A 26,690-nucleotide genomic window follows, 5' to 3' on the forward strand; every position below is an offset into this window, starting at 1 on the left:
CATCGTGAAAGCAGCCTGTCCAGGAACGCAGAAGTTATTACGGAGTGTACTACTAAAACAGAAGTGCTCCTAGGCTAGGGAGCACCGTACGGCTCATACTGGGGAGGATCAGTCAGAGAGGGAGTGATTGTTTTAAGAGTTAAATTTAGGATGCTGAACACTGACCCCAGGTGATTGGCCAGGGAATTACTAGGAGGAATAAAGAAGCACATCTGGATTAGACTCCATCCGAGGAGAGACTGTTGAGAGCAAAAGAATTGGTTACAAAAAGCAGACAAAATGGATCTCTTTCCCTAAGAACACGTCATGTGCTTGATGCACAAGACTGCCATTTGTAACTGCTTCTAACAATGCCGGCCTCAGCTGGACAGAGTTTACCGCTCCAGCTTGCTGCTTCTTGGGGCTCCTCTGGGGCTGGGGTCCCTCTGCCTCCGTGTGTCTAAGTGCTTTAGAACCATGACACAGGTTTCCCTGCCAGCAGCACGCAGCCGATTTTAATTTCGTCCTTGTCCAAGACCAAGCTTTGTGCTCATCTTTATCATATTGAAAAAACTACAATGCTGAGCTGGTTTTACTGCCTCAGGCAAAATGTTAAAATACATTCCATTTTAAGGTAGGTCATCACAGATAAAATATAAAGTGTATATATGTGAGCTGGCCTAAATAGTGCTGCTTTACATGGACAACTTTGTTTATTCCAGATACACCAGTGATAGAGATCTGTTGTGGAAACTTCCTTCCAGTCCATGGAACTGGACTGGAGAGGCTCCCCAGTGAATGGTGTAAAAGTTCTGGCTGACAGCTGTTAATATTAATTTTTCACTGTTTATAATAACAAATGAATTTAGGTCAATAACTAAAGATTATTTGACTCCGTAATATTCAGAAGTTTTTTTCTAATCTGATCTTACTCTTTTCACAGTTTTCTTTTAATGACTATCTAAACTAGCTCAAAGGTGCAGAAGCAAGTAATTTTCCCTGATCTGTCAGGAGTCTTGGTATTTTATACTTGCTTATAATTTTTTCAAAATGGGTTAGGTAAGGGAAAAAGAACTTTTTCAGAAACATATTTTATTGCTTTCAAATTGCTAACCTAGAGGCTTTTTCCTACTCACAATAAAAGCTATAAAAAGCCATCCTAATGTGTTTTTCGCTGTGATTTTGCTGTATAAACATGATTGCATGAGGCAAAACCAACAGTTCCCACAGTGTATGGTGAGAAGTGCTGATCTTGTGTTCTTACTGCAGCTTAATGAAATGATAAGAAACCCAGGAGAAGGGCATTTCTGGCAGGTGGACCACATCAAGCCCGTGTCGGGTGGAGGAGGACAGTGCTCTCTGGACAACCTGCAGACGCTGTGCACAGTGTGTCACAGAGAGGTGAGTGAGGCTCTACAGACCCATGTGACTTCTTCCTGGGCCAGCAAATAGAAAAGTGTGTTTACAGGTGTGGGAGACAGAGTGGATGAATCTGTATCCCTTGTCTGGGTTCCAAGATGCCTTTATTCCCTTTATCACCTGAGTTTCCTCTCGAGGCTGTTGTAAGTTCTCAGTCCCAGACAGAAGAGAAGCTGCTTTCCTTTGCATTCATTCTAGGACAGGAGATTGTCACCACCACCTAGAAGAAAATGAATGTAACTTACACAGTGTTGAAGAGACCCATCAACCTAGAAGATTGGTGAACTGGAGCAGTGACGTGTGTTTGCATTTGCAGCTAAGGCTGTCCTGACATGTCAGAGAACATTAATAAATTCCTTCTAGGACCAACTCCGTTCAACATGCAGACATTACACTCTTGGCCAAAGTGCAAAATCTGTTATCCTTGGCACATTTTTGAGCAGTTACCTGTTGCTTAAAACAGGAGGGAAAAATATGACATTATTTACCAACTAGGATGAATTTTTAACAGGCCATCTAGCAAAAGGATCTACTGATTAAAATTTTCTTAGAAAGAAACATACAGGGGCACCTGGGTGGCTCAGTCACTTAAGCGTCTGCCTTTGGCTCAGGTCATGATCCCAGGGTCCTGGGATCAAGCCCTGCATTGGGCTCCCTGCTTAGCAAGGAGCCTACTTCTCCCTCTCCCTCTGCCTACCTGTCTGCCTACTTGTGATCTCTCTCTCTCTGTGTCAAATAAATAAATAAAATCTAAAAAAAAAAAAGAAAAAGAAAGAAGCATACATTCAATATGCAACTTTGGATCTAACTTTTTTTCCAGTTGTGGCAGGATTTAAGTATTTTCCCATATTCCCATGATAAGCATTCATATTTATCATCCCAAATAGCTACACATTATTGAGTTTATGTCTGCTATAGTTTATTTAGCCATTCCCATACTAATGAACATTGAAGTGGTTTTCATTTCCTGTTTACATACTGTTCTTTCCATTTTGAAGTTGTTCCTTAAGATAGATCCTCAGATGTAAAATCACAGAGTCAAGTGTTTGACCGTAGGAATTTATCTCCAAGCAGTTTTCCAAAGGACAGTGTTCTGCTCCTCTCCCCGCAGGGGACGAGAGTGCCCATTTAACTGAGCTCATCAGTGTTCATGTGCCAGGAGAAGGGCCTGCCACTATTTTGTTTACCAGAGATACTGAGGTTTTTAAAAATGCTCATCAGTGGTATTTACACTTTCAAAACCTGTTCAGATCCTTTGCCAGTGTTCATATTGTATAAGCACTCTTAGCCTTATTTTAATATTTTAGGTTCCTCAGTTTCTTCACAAATATAATTCTTACATAAATGGGATCCTGTAATAGGGTTTTTTATTTTTAGTTTTAATCCTCTTTTCTCTCCCCACCCCTTCTACCTGGATAACTTCACACATACATGAACTTCAACTGGGAAAAAAAGTCATCTGATTTCTCTGCTGTGAAAATTACTAGCACATTCAAGACCTATAAGAGAATTAAGATATAACAAAAAGAAAATCCACCCCTTCTGTAATCACTTTTTTAGATTCTCATGAGAAATTCTATTTGTGGAAATAGCAGAAGAATTCAGTTTTGATCTACCTCATTTTGTTTTTCTGCATTGGCTTGGGAATGGCTTCTGAGCCCACAGAATAGGAAGCTGGTAGGCCTTGCATGCACTGCACTATGAGAAATCGCGAGACACCTCATGTATGCCCTCCCTTAGATGAGGAGAATCAGGGCCTACTGTAGTCCCAGAATGAGGCATTCACAGTCTCACTGGGGAGTAAGTCATTCCCCAAAGCATCTGGTCCTAAGTGAACGTAGGACCTCAGGGCACTTACCAGAGCTACTGGGGTCCTCTGCTTGTGGCGTGGTGTCCCCTTTGAGGGCAAAACACTGGGAAGTGGGCGTGGTGATAATGTAGATTTTTCCAGACTAAAGAAATACAAAAAGTTTTTGAGATTCTGAAACCAGTACTATTTTCCTAACAGGTGTACATTTGTGTATTTTTTAACTTTTAGAGAACTACCAGGCAAGCTAAGGAAAGAAGCCAGGGGAGAAGACAATCTCTAGCATCAAAGCATGGATCAGACATCACAAGATTTTTGGTGAAGAAATGAAGTATAAAAATTTTTGAGTGGATGACAAATGGTTTACATGTGGAGGAACTGAAACCTTTTTTTTCATGTTTCTCAGATTGAGTGAACATTTTGAGAGCAAAAAATCAAGAATTCAACTTTCTCTCATATTATATGCTTTTAGTGTCCAATACCTTTTGAAAGTACTTAACACAAACTGAGATACAATACTAAATATTTCTGTGATCTTCTTGATTTCAGGCAGGCTCTCAATTATGTTTCAGTAAGGTTTTGTTAAGCTTTCATTTCCCCCTGCAGTACCTTAATCATGGTATTATGTATAGACTGTATTTGAAAAATATACTCTCAGTTACTTGGAAAATGCTCAGTATTGCTTCTGAACTGCTGTGTGGAGATGCAGAACACTGGAAAACTGCAAGGGAAATTTCGGAGGCAAATCATTCAGGAATTCGGGGTCAAGCATGACCTTCCTGGTTAGTATGCAAGAGAGACTCTTGTTCTCTGACTGCCTCCAAAATGGGCTTCGGGTACACATTTTGAGTGTCGCCCTATTTGTTTTATTCCTTAGCAGATTGTTTTTATTGAAAAGATGCTTCTGAAAATAAGCTAATTGGACCTATGGTGTTGATAGACAATTTGGGGTTCTAGATAGCAAGTAATTGTTAAAACTATTTAAAACTGAAAACATAAAATGTAAAATGTCACTTACTTAAACTTCATTTTTCAGTTAGTTAGTTTATGTTAATGCATAAAACTAGGCTCACAGTCCAAGCGCCCTTTGTCTCCTGGTTATCATTTTGTTTTTAAAATCCCGGTCTTATTAGAAGTGTATTCCTGGTACCTCTTTAAAAAGGAATGAGGATGATAAAACACTTATACTAAAGCATGATCAGATGGAGATAAAGGTTTAAAAAATACAATGATAATATGTCACTGACATTCAAAAATAAAAGCATGACAATGAAAACCAGGGTACAGTCCTGCAAAATGTCAAAGTCATGAGAGGAAAGAGAACTACACAAAATACAGGTCCAAGCAAGAATTACATTCACGAAAGGCCTATTTGTAAACACTGTTTGGATATAAATTTCATTTATTTATTTGAGCACTTTACAATTTTCATTAGTAACTGATGCTCTACAATGTGTAGAGGACTTGTTTTTAGAAAGACTATCCAATCATGAATTATCCTTCCAGAGTTCTTAAGGTTTATAACTATCTTATTGCATGAGATCAAATAGTGTTGTTTATTTTATAAATTAGGCCAGGCTTTCTTTTGCCTCCTTTCTGCTTTGCTGGCCAGGCTCTTTGCAGTTTTCTGCCTCATTGCCAGGGTTACCTAGGATTCCTCACGGCTGAGAGCTGAGAAATCAGCTGAGAGCTGAGAAACCAGCAGGCTGCTTTTCCTCCAGCATGGGGTGCTTGCAAGTGAGACTGAGGTCTAAGTAAGTAGTTCAGGTGTCAGTGGCAGTTACCGCTTTAGATTAAACTAAGGTGGCAGTTCTAGGAATAAAGTTCCCAGATATAATAAAGGAATGATGTTTGAGATTAAATGACCCATGTGCCAGATTTCAAAATCCCAAACCAAATAAAAATACCATAAAAGCATCAAAAAGAATAAAATACTTACTTAGGAATACATTTAGCTAAAGAGGTGAAAGATATGTACACTGAAACTATCAGACTTTGATGAAAAAAAAAACTGAAAAAGATACAAATGGAAAGATATTCCATATTCATGGATGGGAAAAATTTATATTCTAAGAAAGTACATACTACCCAAAGAAATCTATAGATGCAGTATAATCCCTATCAATATTCCAGTGGCATCTTCCATGGAAATAGAAAAAGAAATTCTAAAATTTGCTTGGAACCACAAAACTCAAAATAGCAAAGCAATCTTGAGAGAGAAGAGCAAAGCTGGAGGAATCAGGCTTCCAGCTTCAAACTATATTACAAAGCTATAGTAATCAAAACATTATGGCATAGCTAAAAACAAACCCATAGATCAATAGAAGAGCATAGAGAGCCCAATAAAACTATGCCTGTATCTTCAACTGATTTTTTTTTTAAAGATTTATTTATTTTATTTTAGAGACAGAGCACAAGGGGAAGGGCAGAAAGAGAGAGAATCCTCAAGCAGACTTCCAGCTCAAAGCCCGACACCAGGCTGGATCTCACAAACCTGAGCCGAAACCAAGAATCAGCCACTTAACCAACTGAGACATTCAGGTGTGCCCCCCTTTCCTAATTTATTTATTTTATTTTAGAGAGAGAGAGTCAACTGATTTTCAACAAACAAGCCAAGAATATGTAATGGAGAAAGGATAGTCTCTTCAATAAATGGTGATGGGAAAACTGGACAGCCACATGCAAAAGAATGAAACTGGACCCCCTACTTTGTAGCATATACACAAATCAATTCAAAATTGAATAAAGACGAAACAATAGAACTCCTCAAAGAAAACAGGGAAGATTTAGGTCCGAGATGGCGGCTAGGAAGACCTTTAACTTACCTCTTTCCATAGACACACCAAATCTATACCTACATATAGAGCAGTTCCTCCTAAAGAAGAACTGAGGACTGATTGAACAGCTTCTGTACAACAGAGGATAGAGAGACCACATAGAGAATAGCAGGAGAAACAGAGACACGGTAACAACAGGAAACCCAACGCTGAGGTAAACTGCAGTGGGAAGGGATGGCACAGAGGGACTCATGCACAGATTCACCCATGCTGGGGCATGGAAAAAAGCAGCAGTTCAAAAGGCAACTACACTACCAGTGAACCAACCCTAGAGCATTCAACAGTGAAGGAACTGCTGGAACTTTCTCCAGACTCAGAGGTGCTAGTGAGTACCATTGTTTACATTCATCCTTCACCTTGATGGCACAGATGGGCTCAAGGTCCCAGCACTCTAGCCAGCCTGCTGCATTAGCAAACACCAGGGCCCTAGCCCACACCAGCCTGACATCTCCCCAAGGCAGCCCCTACACACATGCCTGCCCAACCTCCAGTTGTCCCACCAAGGTGAGCCCAACACAGTGCACACCCGGTCATTCCTTTAGTGTGCCCATTCCAGCTGCAGCCAACTTACCAAGATAATACAGGCACAAAACACTCCAAGACACCCCAGGCCTCCAACTGTTTTAGCTGCAGCCAACTCACCAGGGCACCCCCTGTGTGAGGCCACACCCACTACAGCTGGAACCATCCCTCCAGGATTCTCCAAGCACAGAATGCCCTGGGACCACCCAACCCATGCCCACTTCAGTTCCAGCTACCCCACCAGGGCACCCCTTTATGGAGCACCTGTCCATGCCTGCTTCATCTCCAGCCATCTTACCAGAGTGGCCCTAGGGTAGGCTGCCCAAGGAATTCTCAGGCCACAGCTCTAACCAGCCAGCCAAAACCACGAGACATACAGTCTACACCAGGGATATTCCTATACAAGTCCTGTCATCCAGAATGGGAGAGGTAGCTGTTTTGCCTAAGTGAAAAGAAAGTAAAACAAAATGAAGACAGGAATATCCTCCAAACAAAAAAAATGAGACAAAACTTGAGGAAAAAACTAATTGAAATGGTGATCACCAGTCTATGATAAGGAGTTAAAAGTAATGGTCAAAAAGATGCTTGTCAGACTTGAGAGAAGAGTGGATGAAAGATGGAAGTATCACAATTCCACATTTCAAGATATACTACAAAGCTCTAGTAATCAAAACAATATGGTACTGACACAGAAATAGACACATAAATCAACAGAACAGAGAGCCCAGAAATAAACCTACACATATATGGTCAATTAATCTACGACAAAGGAGGCAAGAATGTGCAATGAGGAAAAGGCAGTCTCTTTAATAAATGGTGTTGGGGAAACTGGACCACTTTCTTATACCATACACAAAAATAACTCATAATGGATTAAAGACTGAAATGAGAGATCTGAAACCATTAAATTCCTAGAAGAGAACACAGGCTGTTATTTCTTTGACATTAGCCATAGCAACATTTTTCTAGATCTGTCTCCTAAGGCAAGAGAAACAAAAGCAAAAGTAAACTAGTGGGACTACATCAAAATAAAAAAGCTTCTGCACAGCAAAGTAAATCATCAACAAAACTAAAAGGCAAACTATAGAATGGGACAATATTTGCAGATAACCTATCCTATAGGGGTTAATATCCAAAATATATAAACAACTCCTATAACTCAACATCAAAAGAATGATAATCCAATAAAAAAATTACTTGATTACTTGAATAGATATTTTTCCAAAGAAAATACAGATGGCAAATAGATATATGAAAAGATGCTCATTACTAATCATCAAGGAAAAGCAAATCAAATGGCTAATATAAAAAACACACAAAATAACAAGTGTTGACAAGGATGTAGAGAAAAAGGAACTTCATGCTCTGTTGGTGAGAAGGCAAATTGGTACATTCTCTAGGGAAAACTGTATGGAGGTTTTTTGGAAAATTAAAAATGGAAATAATATATGATTCAGTGATTCCAGTGCTGGGTGTTTACCCAAAGAAAATGAAAACACGAATTTGAAAAGATATATGTACCCCTATGTTTACTGCATTATTTACAATAGCCAAGATATGGAAGCAGCCCAAGTAGCCATCAGTATATGAATGGATAAAGAAGATATATATAGGGGCGCCTGGGTGGCTCAGTTGTTAAGCATCTGCCTTCAGCTCACGTCATGGTCCCAGGGTCCTGGGATCGAGCCCCACATCAGGCTCCCTGCTCAGCAGGGAGCCTGCTTCTCCCTCTGCCTGCTGCCCCCCTGGTCGTGCTTGCCCTCTCTCTCTGTCAAATAAATCTTAAAAAAAAAAAAAAAAATATATATATATATATATATATACATACACACACACACACACACACACATAATGGAATATTACTCAGACATAAAAGAAGAATGAAACTTTACCATTCCTGACAATATGGATGGACATAGAAGACATTATGCTACATGAAATAAGTCAGAAAAAAGACAAACACCATATATTTTCATTTATATGTGAAAGCTAAAAAAAAACAAAAGCAGAAACAGACTCTTAAATACAAAGAACTAACTGATGGCTGCCTAAGGGGAAGAGAGAGGCAAAACAGGTGAGGGTGTTTTCCACTTACAATAAGTTACAGAGATGGAAAATACAGCACAGGGAATACTGTCAATAATAATGTAATAATTTTGTATAATGAAAGTGACTACACTTACTGTTGTGTACACTGAATAATGTATTGAACTGATGAATCACTATGTTGTACAGTTCAAACTAATATAGTGTGTCAACTATACTTCCAAAAAAGTAGAGTGAGCCCCTTGACAGCAGTCTTGGCTGCAGTCTTTTGGATTTGACATCAATAGCAACAAAAGCAAAAATAAACAGGTGGGACTATATTAAACTTAAAAGCTTCTATAAAGTAAGGAAACTATAAGCAAAATGAAAAGACAACCTCCACAAAGAAAGAAAATATTTGCAAACATAATAAGAGGTTAATATCCAAAATATGTAAGGAACTCATACAACTTAATAGTAAAAAAACCCAATTTAAAAATGGGCAAAGGACCTGAATAGACATTTTTCTAAAGAATGCATAAAATGGCCAGTATCACTAATCATCAAGGAAATGCAAATCAAGACCACAATGAGATACCACCTTGCACTGGTCAGACTGACTACTATCAAGACAAGAGATAATAAATGCTGGTGAAGATATGGAGAAAAAGAAACCCTTCGGCACTACTGGTGGGGATGTAAATTGGTAAATTTCCACTATGGAAAATGTGTTGGGGGCGCCTGGGTGGCTCAGTCAGTTAAGTGGCTGCCTTTGGCTCAGGTCATCATCCCAGGGTCCTGGGATCAAGCCCCACATCCAGCTCCCGGCTCAGCGGGAAGCCTGCTTCTCCCTCTCCCACTCCCCCTACTTGTATTCCCTTTCTCGCTGTGTCTCTCTCTGTCAAATAAATAAAATCTTTTTTTCTTGAAAAAAAAAAAAAGAAAAAATAATGTGTTGCTTCCTCAAGAAATTTAACACAGAACTACCATATGAGACCACAATCACACTACTCCATATATACCCAAAGTGAATGAAACCACTATCTCAAAGAGGTATCTGTACACATTCCTTGCAGCTTTATTCACAATAGTCAAGGTATGGAAACAACCTAAGTGTCTGTTGACAGATGAATGGCTAAAGAAAGTGTAGTAGGTGTCTACAATCAATATTATTCAGTTTTTAAAAAGACAGAAATCTTGGTGGGGTTCCAAGATGGCAGCATAGGAAGATATCCTGAGCTCACCTCCTCCCATGGACACACCAAAGTTACAGATACATATAGACTAATTCTCTGAAAAAGATCTCTAAAGACTTACAGAACAGCTGTTCTACAACACAGGGCAGAAAAAAGAGAGAAACCCACCTACAAACTGGTGGGAGGGGCAGAGAAGTGCTCTTGCCAGGAATCCTACCTCCAGCACATCAACCCACAAGAGGGAGGGATATCACAAACTCACAGGTCCTCTCTGAGGAACAAGGGGTTTGAGCTCCACATCAGACACCCCACCCATGGGACTTGCACTGAAAAGAAAAGCCCCCAAAACAACTGCCATTGAAATCAGCAGAGCTAACATCCAGGAGAGCCAGAAGACTATAGGAAACTGAGATTCTGCTTTTCAAGGGCTGACACACAGACTCCCTTGCTACAAGTCCCAGTGCAGAAGCAGTAGTTTGAGAAGCTGGGCTCTGTGTGAGGGAAGTTCATTTATTAGTCTTAGGGAGTATACCAGAAGGGTGGGGGGTTGACTATAGATCTCTGCAGAGAGAGGTGCTGACAGGTGAATTTTAATTTTCTCTCCTTCCTTGCTAGCCCTGTGCTGGACAGTGCCAATTTTGGTGCTCATAATCTTCCTCATTAGTGCCACTTCCTCCTTAATGTGGTCCCCCAATGTCCTGCAGCCCTGCCCTACCAGACCCAGCCCAATGCTTATCCACCATGCCTCCACCCTGTGAGATCTGACAAGTGGACTCCAACCACAACAGTGCTCATCCATTAGGGCCCCCAGCCCACCAGATCCAGTAGAAGTCTTATCCAAGCCCCACACAACTCCATGGTGGCCCCTGCCTTGCCATATCCAGTGGATAAACACTCCCCAGTCTGGTGCTTATCCACCATGACCTACAGCTGGCAAGACCCAAAAAGTGAACACACTCTGCACAGGCAATACTCCTTGAGCATCTGGCAATGGCTCAGGGTGCAGGGTGGGGTTGTATCTCTGGGCTCCACAGGACTCAAATATTCAAGAGAGACCAGAGCTTGGCAGGCTTCCACCCCAGGGTATTACACAAACAACAGAATGCAACACATCCCCAGTCTTCCAATGAGTAACCCTTCCAAGTCTGGAAGACAGAACTGCTTCCCTGAATATATAGAAATAAATGCAGAGAGCCAGACACAATTAGGAGGCAGGGGAAGATGATCCAAATGAAAGAAACAAGACAAAACCTCAGAAAAATACATTAACGAAATGGAGATAAGCAATCTACCTGATAAAGACTTCAAAGGAATGGGCATAAAAGCTGTTCACTAAACTCAGGAGAAAAATGAATGAACACCATGAAATCTTCAAGACAGAAATATAAGAAATGTACACACGTAAGTTACAGAGCTAAAGAATATAATACCCAAACTAGAGGGGTTCAACAACAGACTGGATGAAGCAGAAGAACTGATTGGCAAACTGGAAGAAAAAGCAATGGAAATCAGACTGGACAGAGCAGCAAAAAGAAAAATAATTTTTTAAAAAGGAAGATTCTTTATGGGAACATTAGGACAACATCAAGTAGAATACATATTCACATTATAGGGTTCCCAGAGGGAGAAGAGAGAATGGACCAAAAAAATTTTTGAAGAAAGCTGAAAAGTTTCCTAATTTGGGGAATGAAACAGGCATCCAGGTCCAGGAAGTCCAAAGACTCCCAAATAAAATGAACCCCAAGAGATCCGCACCAAGACACATAATTGTAACAGCAAAAGGTAAAGACAATCTGAAAAGCAGCAAGAGGAAAACAACTTATCACGTATCAGCGTATTTCTCAACAAAAACTTGGAGGCCAGAAGAGAGTGGCATGACATAGTCAAAGTGCTGAAAGGAAAAAATGTCCAATCAAGAACTCTAACCCAGCATGGTTATTCAGAAATGAAGGAGAGATCAAGAGTTTTCCAGGGGTGCTTGGGTGGCTCAGTCAGTTAAGCATCCAACTCTTCATCTCAGCTCAGGTCTTGATCGTGGAGTCCTGAGTTCAAGCCTCATGTTGGGCTCCATGCCAGGCGTGGAGCCTACTTAAAAAAAAAAAGTTTTCCAGAAAAGCAAAAGCTGAAGGGGTTTATCGCCACTAAACTGGCCTTACAAGAAATGTTACAGGGAATTCTTTGAGCTGAAAAGAAATACAAAACATACAAAAGTAAAAATCTCACTGGAAAAAATAAATATATAGTAAAGGCAATGGATCAATCACTTATAAAGCAAGTGTGAATGTTAAAACCAAGAGTAGTAAATTTAAACTACAATAATTGGGGGTACATAAAATAAAAATATGTAAAATGTGACATCAAAAATATGAATCATTGGAGTGACTGAGTAAAAATATAATGGTTTGGAATGTATTCAAACTTCAGTTGCTAAAGAATAAAACCAACTGTTATATACATAGGATCCTGTGTGAGACTCACAGTAACCACAGGCAAAAACTCATAGGTAAATGCACAAAAGAAAATGAAGATTCTAAACATCACAGCACACTAAAGAAAGCCATCAAACCACAAGGCAAGAAAGAAAAAAAAGGGAGAGTGAAGAACTATTAAAAAGCCAGAAAACAAAAACAAAATGGCACTTCACAAACTGGCAATAGGTACATACTTACCAATAATTCTTTTAAATGTAAATGGATTAAACTCTCCAATCAAAAGACACAGAATGGCTCAGTGAATAAAAATACAAGACCTGGGGCGCCTGGGTGGCTCAGATGGTTAAGCGTCTGCCTTCGGCTCAGGTCATGATCCCAGGGTCCTGGGATCAAGTCCCACATCGGGCTCCCGGCTCAGTGGGGAGCCTGCTTCTCCCTCTGACCCTCTCCCTTCTCATGCTGTTTCTCTCTCGCTCACTCTCTAAAAAAAAAATAAAATCTTAAAAAAAAAAAAAAATACAAGACCTATCAATATGCTGCCTAAAAGAGACTTCAGAAGACAGACATTAAGGCTGAAAGTGAAGAGATGGAGAAAGATATTCCATGCAAATGGAAATGAAAAGAAAGCTCATGCAGCTATACTCATATCAGACAAAATAGACTTTAAAACAAAGACTGTAATAAAGACAAAGAAGGGCATTTCATAATGATAAAGAGGTCAATCCATCAAGAAGATACATTGTTTATACACACACATACACACACCCCATAGGATCACCAAAATATATCAAGCAAAAATTAACATACCCAAAAGAAAAATTGACAACAATGTAAAAATAGTAGGGGATGTTAACATCCCACTTACATGAGTGAATAAATTACCCAGACAGAAAATCAGTAAGGAAATATCAACCATAAATGGCACATAAGAACAAATGTACTTAACAGATATATACAAACCAGTCCATCCAAAAGCAGCAGAATACACATTCTTCTCAAGTGTACATGGAACATTCTCCAGGAGGGATCCCATATTAGGCCACAAAGAAACACTGCAATAAATTTAGGAAGATTGAAATCATAAGCACCATCTTTTCTGACCATAATGGTATGAAACCAATCAAGTACAAAAATAAAATTGGAAAAAAACACCAAAATGTGGAGATTAAACAACACACTACTGAACAACCAGTGAGTCATTGAAAAAAAATCAAAGAATTTCTTTTTAAATAATGACAATTTAAAACAGAAATAGGACATGCCAAAATCTATGGGGTGTAGCAAAAGCAGATCTAAGAGGGAAGTTCATAGCAATACAGTCTTACCTGAAGAAGCAAGAAAAATTTCAAAAAATAAAAAAAATCTAACTGTACACAAAAAGGAACTTGAAAAATAAGAACAAATAAAACTTAAAGTAGTAGAAAGAAAGAATTAAAGATCAGAGTGGAAACAAATAAAATAGAAACTTAAAAAAAAATAGAAAATATCAATGAAGGGGCACCTGGGTGGCTCAGTCAGTTGGGCCTCTGACCCTTGATTTCGGCTTTGGTCATGACCTCAGGGTCTTGGCGTCAATCCCCGCTTCGGGATCCATGCTTAGTGAGGCATCTGCTCTTTCTCCTTCTCCCTCTGCCCCTCCCCCTGCTCATACTCTCTCTCTCTCTAAAATAAATAACTCTTAAAAAACAGAAAATATCAATGAAACTAAGAGATGGTTCTTTGTAAAGATAAACAAAATTCACAAACCTTTACCTATAGTAACCAACACAAAAAAGGAGGGGTCAAATAAAATCAGAAATGAAAGAGGAGAAGTTATAACTAATACCACAAAATACAAAGGATCATAAGAGACTACTATGAACAATTACATACCATCAAACTGGACAACCTAAAAGAAAGGGAAAAATTCCCAGAAACATGCAATCTTCTAAGACTAAATCATGAAGAAATAGAACATTTGAATAGACTGATTACTAGTAATGAAATTGAGTAAGTAATCAAAAACCTGCCCCAAAAAACAATAGTCCAGGACCACATGGCTTCACTGGTGAATGCTACCAAACAAAGAAGATTCAATAGCTGTCCTTCTCCAAGTCATCCAAACAACAAAGAGGAGAGGCGGGAATGCTCTCCAACTCATTTTATGAGGCAAGCATTACCCTGATATTAAAACCAGAGAAAAACAACACCAAAAAAAAAAAAAGAAAATTACATGCCAATATTCTTAATGAACATTAATGCAAAAATACTCAACAAAATATTAGCAAAAAGAATTGAACAATATATTAAAAGGACTATACACCATGATTCAGTGGGATTTATTCCAAGGATGCAAGGCAGGTTCAACATCTGCAAATTTTTTGACATTACACACCACATTAACCAAATGAAGGACAAAAATCATATGATCATCTCAACAGATGCAGAAAAAGCATTTAACAAAATTCAACATTCATTTATGATAAAAATTCAAGAACATGGGGACAGAGGGAATATACCTCAATATAAGAAAGGCTATATGAGACAAAACCACAGCTAACTTTATACTCATTGGTGAAAGCTGAAAGATTTTCCTCTAAGATCAGGAATGAGACAAGGATGCTTACTCTTGCCACTTTTATGCAACATATTTTAATTCCTAGCTACAGTGATTAGATAAGAAAAAGAAAAGTCATCCAAATTAGAAAGGAAGAAGTAAAACTGTCAGTATTTGTAGATGACATGATACTCTAAATAGAAAACCCTAAAGACTCCACTAAAATACTGTTATAACTAATGAATGAATTCAGTAAAGTTGCAGGATACAAAATCATTATACAGAAATCAGTGGTGTTTCTAAACAATAATAACCTACTATCAGAAAGAGAAATTAAGGAAATGATCACATGTCCAATTTCATCAAAAAGAATAAAATACATAGCAATAAATTTAACCAAGGAGGTGAAAAACCTATACACTGAAAACTATAAGATACTGAAGAAGAAGGAACAAATAAATTGAAAGATATTCTGTACTCATGGATTGGAAGAATCAATATTGTTAAAATGTCTATACTACCCAAAGCAATCCCTGTAAAAATTCCAGTAGCATTTTTCACAGAACAAATCAATCAAGAATTCGTGGGGAACCATAAAAGATCCCCAATAGCCAAAGCAATCTTGAGAAACAAGAACAACATGGAGGTATCACACACCCTAACTTGAAACTATATTACAAAGGTATAATAATCAAAACAATATGGTATTGGTATAAAAAAGACACACAAATCAGCTGAACAGAAGTGATACCCCATAAATAAATATACCCACACATATAAACATAATTAATTTATGACAAAGTAGAATATACAATGTAGAAAGGACAATCTCTTCAATAAATGTTGCTGGGGAAACTGGACAGCTACATATAAAAGAATAGAACTAAACCACTATCCTCTACCAAACACAAAAATTAGCTCAAAATGGATTAAAGACTTGAATGCAAGACCTGAAACCAGAAAATTCCTAGAAGAAAACACATGTGGTTAGATCCTTGACCTCATTCTTAGTGATGTTTTTCTGGATCTGACGCCAAAGGCAAGGGAAACAAAAGCAAAAATAAATAAATGGGACCACATTAAAGCAAAATGTTTCTGTGCAGCCAAGGAAACCATCATCAAACTGAAAAGGCAACCTGCAGAATGGAAGATGTTATTTGCAAATCAAATATCCAACAAGGGATTAATATCCAAACTAAAAAGAGAGCTCATACAGCTTAACAAAAAAAAACAAAAACAAAAACAAAAAACCAAACAACTTATTTAGAAAAATGGACAGAGGATCTGAATAGACATTTTTCCAAAGAAGACATTCAGGTGACCAAGAGACACATGAAAAGATGCTCAACATCACTAATTGTTAGGGAAATGCAAATTAAAGCCACAATGAGATATTACTTCACAAAAATTAGATCGGCTCTCATCAAAAAGACAAGAAACGACAAATATTGGTGAGACTATGTAAGAAGAGAACCCTCATACTCTGTAGACAGGAATGTAAATTGGTATAGCCACTATGGAAAACAATATGGAGATTCCTCTAAACATTAACAATGGACTACCATATGATCCAGCTCTCCACTTCTGGGTATTTATCCAAAGAATATGAAAACATTAATTCAAAAAGATGTATTCCAATATTCAGAGCAGCATTATTTACGATAACCAAGATATGGAAACAACCTAAAATGTCCATTGATGGATAAATGCATAAAGATGGTATGGTGTATATATACAATGGAATATTACTCAGCTATAAAAAAAGAGTGATATCTGACCATTTGCAACAACATGGTTGGGCCTTGAGGGTATGATGTTAAATAAGTCAGAAGGGGAAAGAGAAAAAAACAGTACAGTGTCACTCATACGTGGAATCTCAAACAACACAAAACAAAGAAACAAAATAAAAGCAAAGACATAGACACAGAGTAGATTGTTGATTACCAGAGGTAAGGGGATTTAGAGGGTAGGAGAAATGTGCAAAGGGGTCAGATGAATCATGATGGATGGTAACTAGACTTTGTAATGAGTACAGAGGTCAAATTACAATGTATACCTGAAACTTATATGATGTTATATTCCAATTATACCTCAATGAAGAAAAAAGAAATCCTGCCATTTGCAACAACATGAACTTGGAGGGCACTGTGCTAAGTGAAATAAGCCAAAGAAAGACAAATACTGCATAGTATCACTCGTATGTGGAGTCTAAAAAAACAAAATAATTTTTAAAAGTCTAACTCTTATAAACAGAGTGTTGAAAAATAATTACCATGGACAGGGAGGTGGAGGAAATAGGGAAAGTTTCCTAAAAGGGTACAAACTTTCAGTTATAAGATAAAGAAAATCTGAGCATGTAATCTATAACATGGTGTCTATAACTGGTAACACTATACTATGTAATGGAATTTTGCTGACAGTAGAACTTCAACATTATCACCAAAAAAAGAAGAAGCCCAATCTTCTCAGCTGTAGAGCCAGACTACTGCAGTTCACCTGCAAAATGTTTTACCTGCTTTCCATAGAATACTCCCTTGAAGAACCATGTCTTAACTCTAGCTTCAGACTTCATCAAATGGATATTTTAAAAGGCATGAAACCACTGGGACTCCATCAAAATAAAAAGCTTCTGCACAACAAAGGAAACAGTCAACAAAACCAAAAGATGACCTACTGAATGGGAGAAGATACTAGCAAATCACATCTCTGATAAAGGATTAGTATCCAAAATATATAAAGAACTTATACAACTCTATACCAAAAAACAATCCAATTTTAAAAATGGGAAGATACGAACAAACAGATGGCCAACAGACACATGAAAAAGATGCTTAACATCACTCATGATCAGGGAAATGCAAATCAAAACCACAATGAGATATCACCTCACACCTGTCTGAATGGCTAAAATCAAAAACACAAGAAACAAGTTTTAACAAGGATGTGAAGAAAAAGGAACCTCTTGCACTGTTGGTGGGAATGCAAACTGTTGTAGCCACTGTGAAGAACAGTATGGAGGTTCCTCAAACATTAAAAACAGAACTACCCTATGATCCAGTAATCACACTACTGGGTATTTACCTAAAGAATATAAAAAACATTAATTTGAAGGGATACGTGCAACCCCATGTTTATTGCAGCATTATTTACAACAGCCAACTTAATGGAAGCAACCTAAGTCTCCATTCCCTGAAATGAATATATATATACACACACACATATATATATAAAATGGAAAATTACTTAAAAAGAATGGAATCTTGTCATTTGCTATGACATGGATGGATCTAGAGAGTCTAATGCTAAACAGAATAAGTCAGTCAGAGAAAGGCAAATACCATATGATTTCACTCATATGTGGAATTTAAGAAACAAAATCAACAAAATGGGGAAAAAAGAGATAAACCAAAAAACAGACTCTTAAGTATAGAGAACAAACAGATGGTTACCAGAGGGAATGTGGGTGGGGGATGGGTGAAATAGGTGAAGGGAATTAAGAGTACACTTACCTTGATGAGCACTAAGTAATATATGGAATGGGTGAATCACTGTATTTTACACCTGAAACAAATATAACACTGTAGGTAAACTATACTGTAATTAAAATAAAAAATAATAATGAATAAAATAAATAAAGCATGAAACATCAGTATGCTATTATTCTGTTTTTGTTTTAAAAGCTGCCATTAGCTTTGGGGAGGATAATTATTAATACCTCTCCGCCACATCAAATTGGGAACTGGTTGAGAAATGAGGCACAGGAGTCAGACTGATAGAATTCAAAATATCAGTTTTGAGGCTAATAAAGTAGAACTGGGGACCATGCATGAATCTGCTTGCCAGTCAAGCTGATAGTTGTGGCCTCCTGTTTGGTTGGTACCCAGGGCAGCCCCCTTGCAGGAAAGTAGGAGCCTCATATATTTTGGAGGGCAAGCACAACTCCCTGAAACCCTGCCCCACAGCCACTTGGCCTCATCTTGGGGACAAGAGAAGCATCTGTAGGCCTATCTTCAGGGTCTATTTCCTCAGCACATAAAAATGGTAGAGCAGAGGGGCACCTGGGTGGCTCGGTCGGTTAAGCATCTGCCTTCGGCTCAGGTCATGATCCCAGGCTCCTGGGATCAAGTCCCGTGTCAAGGCTCTCTGCTCAGCAGGGAGCCTGCTTTTCCCTCTCACTCTGCCTGCTGCCCCCCCCAGCCCCCCACCCCCCCACCCCCACTTGTGCTCTCTCTGTCAAATAAATAAATAAAATCTTAAAAAAAAAAAAAAAAGTGGTAGAGCAGAAAGCCCTAGTCTTACAGACAGGCTGATCAGAGAGAGGAGAAGAGGCAGGCACTTTTATGCTCTATACCTTCTCCTAAATTCTCCAAAGGCATAAGTCACTCCGTCTCCATCAGGGAGGAAGGACTAAGGGAGCAGAGAGGCCAAATATTTCCCCTTTTAGCAGAATCTGAGGTGTGAGGCCTCAGTGTATCATGTCTCATCACTGTGTGCTGTCTTATGTACACAATGACAAAAGTAGTTCCTAATGAATGTTATCCGTCCCTGAACCCTGGAAATGTATTTACTAGTTCCTGAATTCCCCTTGGGCTCTGGAAGCCATCTGCCACTCTGAAATGGATTCTTACCCCATGTGCATCTCTGGAAACCATTTTGTTCCCCCATGCCTAGAGAGCTGCTAGGTAAGTATGACTCACTTTAGGTAGTCCTGACATCATAACAACATTAACTTTTACAGCTCATGAACACAAAATGTCTTTCCATTTGCTTGTCTTCTTTAATTTCTTTCAACCATGTTTAAATATTTTAGTTTACAAATCTTCTTTTCCCTTGGCTAATTCTTACGTATTATTTTTGATGCTATTACAAATGGGATTTTCTTAATTTCCTTTCCAGATTGTTCATTGTTAGTGTGTAGAAATGTAACTGATTTTTACAGGCTGATTTTTTATTCTGCATTTTTGCTGTATTCATTTATTAGTTCTTCAGTTTTTTTAAGTTTTAAATTCCAGTTAGTAAATGTACAGTGTTATATCAGTTTCAGGTGTACAGTATAGTGATTCAACACCTCCATACATCTTCCAGTGCTCATCACAAGTGCCCTCCTTAATCCCCATCACCTATGATACCCATCCCCCCACCCACCTCCCCTCTGGTAACGATCAGTTTGTTCTCTATAGCTAAGAGTCTGTTTGCTGGTTTGCCCCCTCTCTTTTTTCCATTACTCATTTGTTCTGTTTCTTAAACTCCACATATGAGTGAAATCATATGGTATTTGTCTTTCTCTGACTTATTTTGCTTCAGTCATAAAACAGAATGAAATCTTGCCATTTGCAATGACATGGATGGAGCTAGAGTGTATTATGCTAAGTGAAGTAAGTTCTTCATTTGTGTGTGTGTGTAATCTTTAGGGATTTTTTTACATATAACATCATGTCATCTGCAAATAGATCATTTTACTTTTTTCCTTTCCAATACAGATGCCCTTTATTTCTTTTTTTTTGCCTACTTATTCTGGCCAGAGCTTCTAGGACTGTGTTGAATAGATGTGCTAAAATTGGGAATGTGAATTGGAAGGAAAGCCTTCACTTTCACCATGAATGGACGTTAGGTGTAGGCTTTTCTATATATGGCCTTTATGATGTTGAGGTGGTTTCCTTTTATTCTGAATCTGTTGAAGTGTTCTTATCATGAAAGGGTGCTAAAGTTTGTCAAATACTTTTTCTGCATCAATTGAAATGATCATATAGTTTTGGTCCTTCATTCTGTTAATATGGTGAATTACACTGATTGATTTTTTTGTATGTTGAACCATCCTAGCATTTCAGGGATAAATTCCACTTGGTCATGGTGTATAGTCCTCTTAACATGTGGCTGCATTTGGTTTGCTAGCATTTTGTTGAGAATTTTGCCTCGATGTTCATAAGGGATATTGGTCGGTAGTTTTCTTTTAGTGTCATTGTCTGGCTTTGGTGTCAGGACAGAGGTGGTTTCATAGAATGAGTAAGTGTTCCTTCCTCTTCAATTTTTTGGAATTGTCTGATAAGGACTGGTATCAGTTCTATAACTATTGGGTAGAATTTATCAATGAAAGCATCAGGTTCAAGGTTTTTCTTTGTCAGGAAGTTTTTAATTACAGATTTCATCTCTTTCCTAGTTATATAGATCCATTCAGATTTTCTTTCTCTTCATTCAATCTTGGTAGATTTTTTTTTTTTTAAGATTTTATTTTTTAAGTAATCTCTGCAACCAATGTGGGGCTCAAACCTATTAACCTGAGATCAAGAGTTTCATGCTCTAGACTTGGTAGATTTTCTGTCTCTAACAATTTGCCCATTTCATCTCGATTATCCAGTTTGTTGGTATACAATTACTCACTGTGTGCTCTTATATACTCTTTTTATCACTGTAGAATCAGTAGTGAATGAACCCACCTTCATGTTCATTCAGTAATTTGAGTCTTCTTTTTTCTTAGTCCACCTACCTAAAAGTTTATTAATTCCATTGATTTTTTGAATAACCAATTCTAAGTTTTGTTGTTTTTTCCTCTATTTCCCTATTTTTTTAAAATCTCTGCTCTAATATTTATTATTTCCTTTCTTCTGCTAGCTTTGGTTTTTATTTGTTCTTCCTCTTCTAGTTCCTTAAGGTATTAAGTTAGGTTGTTGACTTGAGAAATTTCTTCCTTTTTTATGTAAGCATTTAGAGCTATAAATTGACCTCTTAGCACTACTTTTGTGGGATTCCCATAAGTTCTGACAGGTTATGTTATTTTCAATCTTTAAGTATTTCCTAATTTCCCTTGTGATTTCTTCTTCGACCCTGTGGCTGCTTAAGAGTGTGTTATTTAATTTCCATAATTTTTTGAGTTTTCTAGTGTTCCATCTATTAATAATTTGTAACTTTATCACATTGTGGTCAGAGAAGATACTCTGTGGGACATTCATCTTTTTAAATATATTAAGATTTGATCTGTAGCCTAATTTATAACCTATCCTGAAGAATATTCCATGTGCAGTTGAAAAGGATGTGTATTCTGTTAATGTCTGGTGGAACATATTTTTCTGTTAGATCTAGTTGCTTTACAGTATTTTTTTTATTTCTCCTAACAAAGTAAATGAGTCTTCTCTTTCCATACTCATCTTCTACCTGGTTGTTCTATCTACTGTGGAGAATCGGATATTGAAGTCTCCAACTATTAAAACTGTCTATTTTTCCCTTCAATTCAGTCATTTTGCTTCATGTTAATAATGTTTATAATTGATATATCTTATTGATTTACTGAAACTTTTATTAATATATAATATCCTTCTTTGTCTCCTGTAACCATTTTTGACTTAAATAATATTAATTTTCTGTGACACTATTTGTATTAGGTATTAGTATGGCCACCCCTGCTATCTTTGGTTACTAGCTATAATAAATATCCTTTTTTGTCATTTCACTTTCAACCTATGTGTCTTTGGATCTAAAGTGAGTCTCCTGAAAACACTGTAAATTTGATTTTTTTTTTTTATCCTTTCCACCAATCTCTTTTGATTGAAGATTTTGATCCACTTACATTTACAGTAATTAATGATGGGGAAGGACTTCTGACATTTTGTTATGCCTTTTCTATATGCCTTATAGCTTTTTTGTTCCTCATTCTTGCATTACTGTATTCTTTTGTGTTCAGTTGATTTGTTCTAGTGAGACTTTTTTTTTTTTTTTTAATTAGGCTTTACACCCAACGTGGGGCTTGAACTCACGACCCTGAGATCAAGACCTGAGCTGAGATTGAGTCAGACACTCAACCAACTGAGCCATCCAGGCACCCCTCTAGTGAGACATTTTAATTCCTTTCTCCCTTCCTTTTGGGTATATTCTGTAACTATTTCCCTTGTGGCTACCTAAGGATCACATTTTATATCCTAAGGTTATAACACTCTAATTTGACTCTATAACAGCTTAACTTCAATAACATAAAAAAACACTTTTATACAGTTCCATCCCCAGCCCCTTATGTTACAAAATTACATCTTTATGCACTGTGTGTCCAAGAATATAGACTAAGAATTATTCTATGTATTAATCTTTTAATTCATGTAGAAAAAGTGGTGTTACATACCAAAGTTACAATTTACCAGCTTTTATATTTTCCCATGTATTTATTTTTATTGGAAATATTTATTCCTTCATATGACTTTGAGTTACTTTCTAGTATCCTTCATTTCAACCTGAAGGACTCCTTTTAGAATTTCTTGTGGGGCAGTTCTAGTGGTAACGAGCTCCTTCAGCTTATGTTTATCTGAGGGTGTCTTAATTTCTTCCTCATTTTTTTAAAGATTTATTTATTTGAAAGAGAGACCATGGAGGGGAGGATCAGAGGGAGAGGGAGAGAGAAACTTAAGCAGACTCTGCACTGAGCCTGACATGCGGCTTGATCTCATGACCCTGAGATCACAACCTGAGCAGAAACCAAGAGTTGGATGCTTAACCAGCTGCACCACCCAGGTGCTCCTCTCCCTCATTTTTGAAGGACAGCTTACACAGTTTGGTTTCTTGGTTGACAAGATGTTTTTGTCAGGCAGCACTTTAAATATATCAACCCACTGTCTTCTGTCTTCCACTGTTTATGATGAAAAATCTGTTTATAATCTTATTGAGATCCCTTACATGTGATGAGTCACTTCTCTCTTGATGCTTTCAACATTCTCTCAAAAACCAAAATTGGTTTTTGACAGTTTGATTGAATGTGTCTGAATGTGGGCCTCTTTGAGTTATTCTATTTGGAGTTCATTGAGCTTCTTGGGTATTAATATTCATGTCTTTCATCAAATTTGAGGTTTGGGGCCATTATTTCTTCAGATAATCTCCTGGCCCTTTTCTCTGTTCTCATGAGACCACAGTACATATGTTGGTCTGCTTTATGGTACCCCACATATCCATAGGCTCTATTTACTTTTCTTCCAGTTCCTCAGCTCAATCATATCACTCATATTTTCCTCAAGTTTGCGGATTCTTTTTCCAGCTCAAATCTACTTTTGAATCCCTCTAGATTTTTTCTTTCAGTTATTGTACTTTTCAGCCCCAGAGTTTCTTTTCAGTTATGTTACCTATCTCTTTATTGATATTCCCATATTATTAACAGATCATTTTCTCAACTGTGTCCTCATCTTCCTATAGTTCTTTGAGCATCTATAAGATAGTTGTGGTCTCTGTGTAGTACATCCACCTCTGGGCTTTCTCGGGGATGGTTTCTGTTGTTAAATTTTGTTACTTTGAATTGTTCATAGTTCTTTTTTTCTTTGTCTTAGGATTTTTTGTTGAAAACCAAACATTTATTTAAGATTTTATTTTTAAGTAATATCTACACCCAACAAGGGGCTCGAACTCACAACCCTGAGATCAAGAGTCACATGTTCTACTGACTCAGCCAGCCAGGTGCCCCAAAACCTGGACATTTAAATCTTATACTGTGTTAACTCTGGAAATCAGCTTTTCCACCTGCCCCAAGGTTTGCTGATTTTGTGGTTGTTACTATATAGTATCTCTGTGCCTAGAGAAACATAAACTTAAGATCTTCCCAGGTCTTGGGGCTCCTGGGTGGCTCAGTCGTTAAGCATCTGCCTTTGGCTCAGGTCATGATCCCAGAGTCCTGGGATCAAGCCCCGCATCAGGCTCCCTGCTCAGCAGGAAGCCTGCTTCTCCCTCTCCCACTCCCCCTGCTTGTGTTCCCTCTCTTGCTGTCTCTCTCCGTCAAAAAAGAAATGAAAAAATTAAAAAAAAGATCTTCCCAGGTCTTTTCTAAGCCTGCACTTTCCCCAGGTATACACAGTGACTTTGTAAATTCCCTGTCTATGCAATTGCTTTTGAATGACCTAGTCCTTAAATGTCTAGCTGCCAACAAGGGAGAAAGGGGAAAATGAATGGGGAAAGAAAAATAACTGAGTCTTTAAATCCCCTGGAAACCACTTTAGATGGTGGGGTTGGAACAATGAGTGCTCACCTCTGTGTCTACACCTCTGTAATCACAAGCAATCATCAGAACACACATCGCTGGTATCTGGAGGACAAAGTCCTTATTACTCACCCTGGCTCCCACAAGCTGTGCACAAGCTGCCAGGTACATGGGCATGGCTGCCTACCTTGGCAGTGGGAATGGGGGATACGTAGCCACTAATGTGCTAAAAGCTGTAATTGACCAAAATTAACCACAATTTACTGTCCAAGACTTGCCCTGGAAGTTTCAAGTCTTTGAATAGTCTGCAGAGCTCTAAAGTAGTTACATCAGACAGACTGTGCTGGTACAATTATCTAGGTAGCGAGATGGATTCCCGGTTCTTCCTACTTCACCATCTTCCCTGATGTCATGCCACGTCTGTACTTTAAAATGTTATAGTAACCACTTTTAAAAGCAAAAAGAAACACATAGAACCTTTAACAATATTTAACCCAGTGTATCAAAAATATGATAATTCAATGTAATCAACATAAAAATTTTTTTACTATCTTCAAAATTGTGTGTTTTGGGGCGCCTGGGTGGCTCAGTTGGTTAAACGACTGCCTTCGGCTCAGGTCATGATCCTGGAGTCCCGGGATCGAGTCCCGCATCGGGCTCCCTGCCCGGCAGGGAGTCTGCTTCTCCCTCTGACCCTCCCCCCTCTCATGTACTCTTTCTCTCTCTCATTCTCGCTCTCTCAAATAAATAAAATCTTAAAAAAAAAAAGTGTGTGTTTTATACTCAAAGGAAATACCAACTCAGATGGTAATTTTCAAGGGTTAAAGTGAAGTGTTGTACCGCCACAACAATAACACGTTTAAGAAAAAAATACTCCACATTGCTTTTGTTTTACGGTTTAACCTCAGTCACAATTAAGCAGAACGTAAAATCCCATTTCCCAGCTGCACGAGACACATTTCACTTGCTCAGTAGCCCCATGTGGCAATGGCAGCTCTAGACGCCCAGCTCCAAAAAAATGAGATTTGGGAGGTGAAGTTTGGTTTGGTTTACCTTCTATCCTTTACTGAAGGCCCTTCTGTTCCTTGCTTTTCCAGAAGGCCCACTGGATTAGCTTAGACACTTACCCTGCCCGGCAGTCAAGTAATCGGCCGAAGGCTGGCAGGTTGCTGTCGCCCTCTTAAAGGTCGCCACACAGCGTAGGAATGAGTGGCTGTACCTTCTAGGCATGAGTTTCCAGAAGGCATGAGAGATGTGCGAGTCATTTGGTACTTGTCTTCCATTCTAGAAGCAGCAGTGCATTCACACTCAATCCAGCAAAAACCCACCAGTTCTGAAGAGAATAACAGGGCTGGCAGCAGCTTCGGCTTCATTTTACAAGCCTGACGAAGTTCCGCTGTGTGTGGGGTCATGCCGTGAACATCCATGTGGAGGATACCAGCTGCTTCAGGGAGAACTGTTCTTAACATTGCTGAATGAGTGTGACACAAAGAACTTCATCAGCATTTTTCAATTTGGGGGTTTTTTAAAAAAAATTTTTCAGATAACTAACACAGGACGGCGAATGTCAGCAAATGCAGGTTAAAACCGTAAGAAGATGCCATTTCACATACATCAAATTGGTAGAAAAAATTTATCTCTGTCAATGTCAAGAGCTGGCAAGAATAGGAAGTAAAACGAACTCTCATCCAGAACTAGTGGGAACGTAAATTATTTCAGCCACTTTGGAAAAACATTTTGCCATTATTGGATCAAGCTGAAGGCACAGATCCCTCACAAGTATGTGCAGAAGTCCCCACTTATCCCTGGGGGATATTTTCCAAGACCCCCAGTGGACGCCTGAAACTGTGGATGGTACTAAACCCTCTATATACTATGTTTTTTCCTACACATGCATACCCATATAAAGTTTAATTTATAAATTAGACACAGTAGATTAGCAACAAGAATAATAAAAGAGAACAATTACAACAACATACTGTAATAGAAGATGTGAA

The 26,690-nt window shown here is 38.3% G+C and overlaps 1 protein-coding gene and 1 long non-coding RNA gene across 2 annotated transcripts in view; one reads left to right on the plus strand and one right to left on the minus strand.

Moving 5' to 3' along the window:
* The window catches only part of ZRANB3 (zinc finger RANBP2-type containing 3), a 303,113-nt gene extending 298,457 nt beyond the window's left edge, over window positions 1–4,656 (plus strand). The window contains exons 20-21 of the mRNA XM_035008146.1: window positions 1,249–1,380; window positions 3,437–4,656. Coding sequence (XP_034864037.1) covers window positions 1,249–1,380; window positions 3,437–3,535 — 231 coding nt within the window. The 3' untranslated portion in view covers window positions 3,536–4,656. The remainder of the gene's footprint in view (window positions 1–1,248; window positions 1,381–3,436) is intronic.
* Window positions 1,375–18,285, minus strand: LOC118012507. The gene is made up of 3 exons (XR_004679730.1): window positions 18,263–18,285; window positions 3,257–3,350; window positions 1,375–1,618 (listed from the first exon to the last, which is right to left on the minus strand). It is a non-coding gene; the product is annotated as an uncharacterized LOC118012507 (long non-coding RNA).
* Window positions 18,286–26,690: the final 8,405 nt, after the last annotated feature.

Source organism: Mirounga leonina, unplaced genomic scaffold, assembly GCF_011800145.1.
Source record: "Mirounga leonina isolate KUSES-001 unplaced genomic scaffold, KU_Mleo_1.0 Mir_151, whole genome shotgun sequence".
NCBI lineage: Eukaryota > Metazoa > Chordata > Mammalia > Carnivora > Phocidae > Mirounga > Mirounga leonina.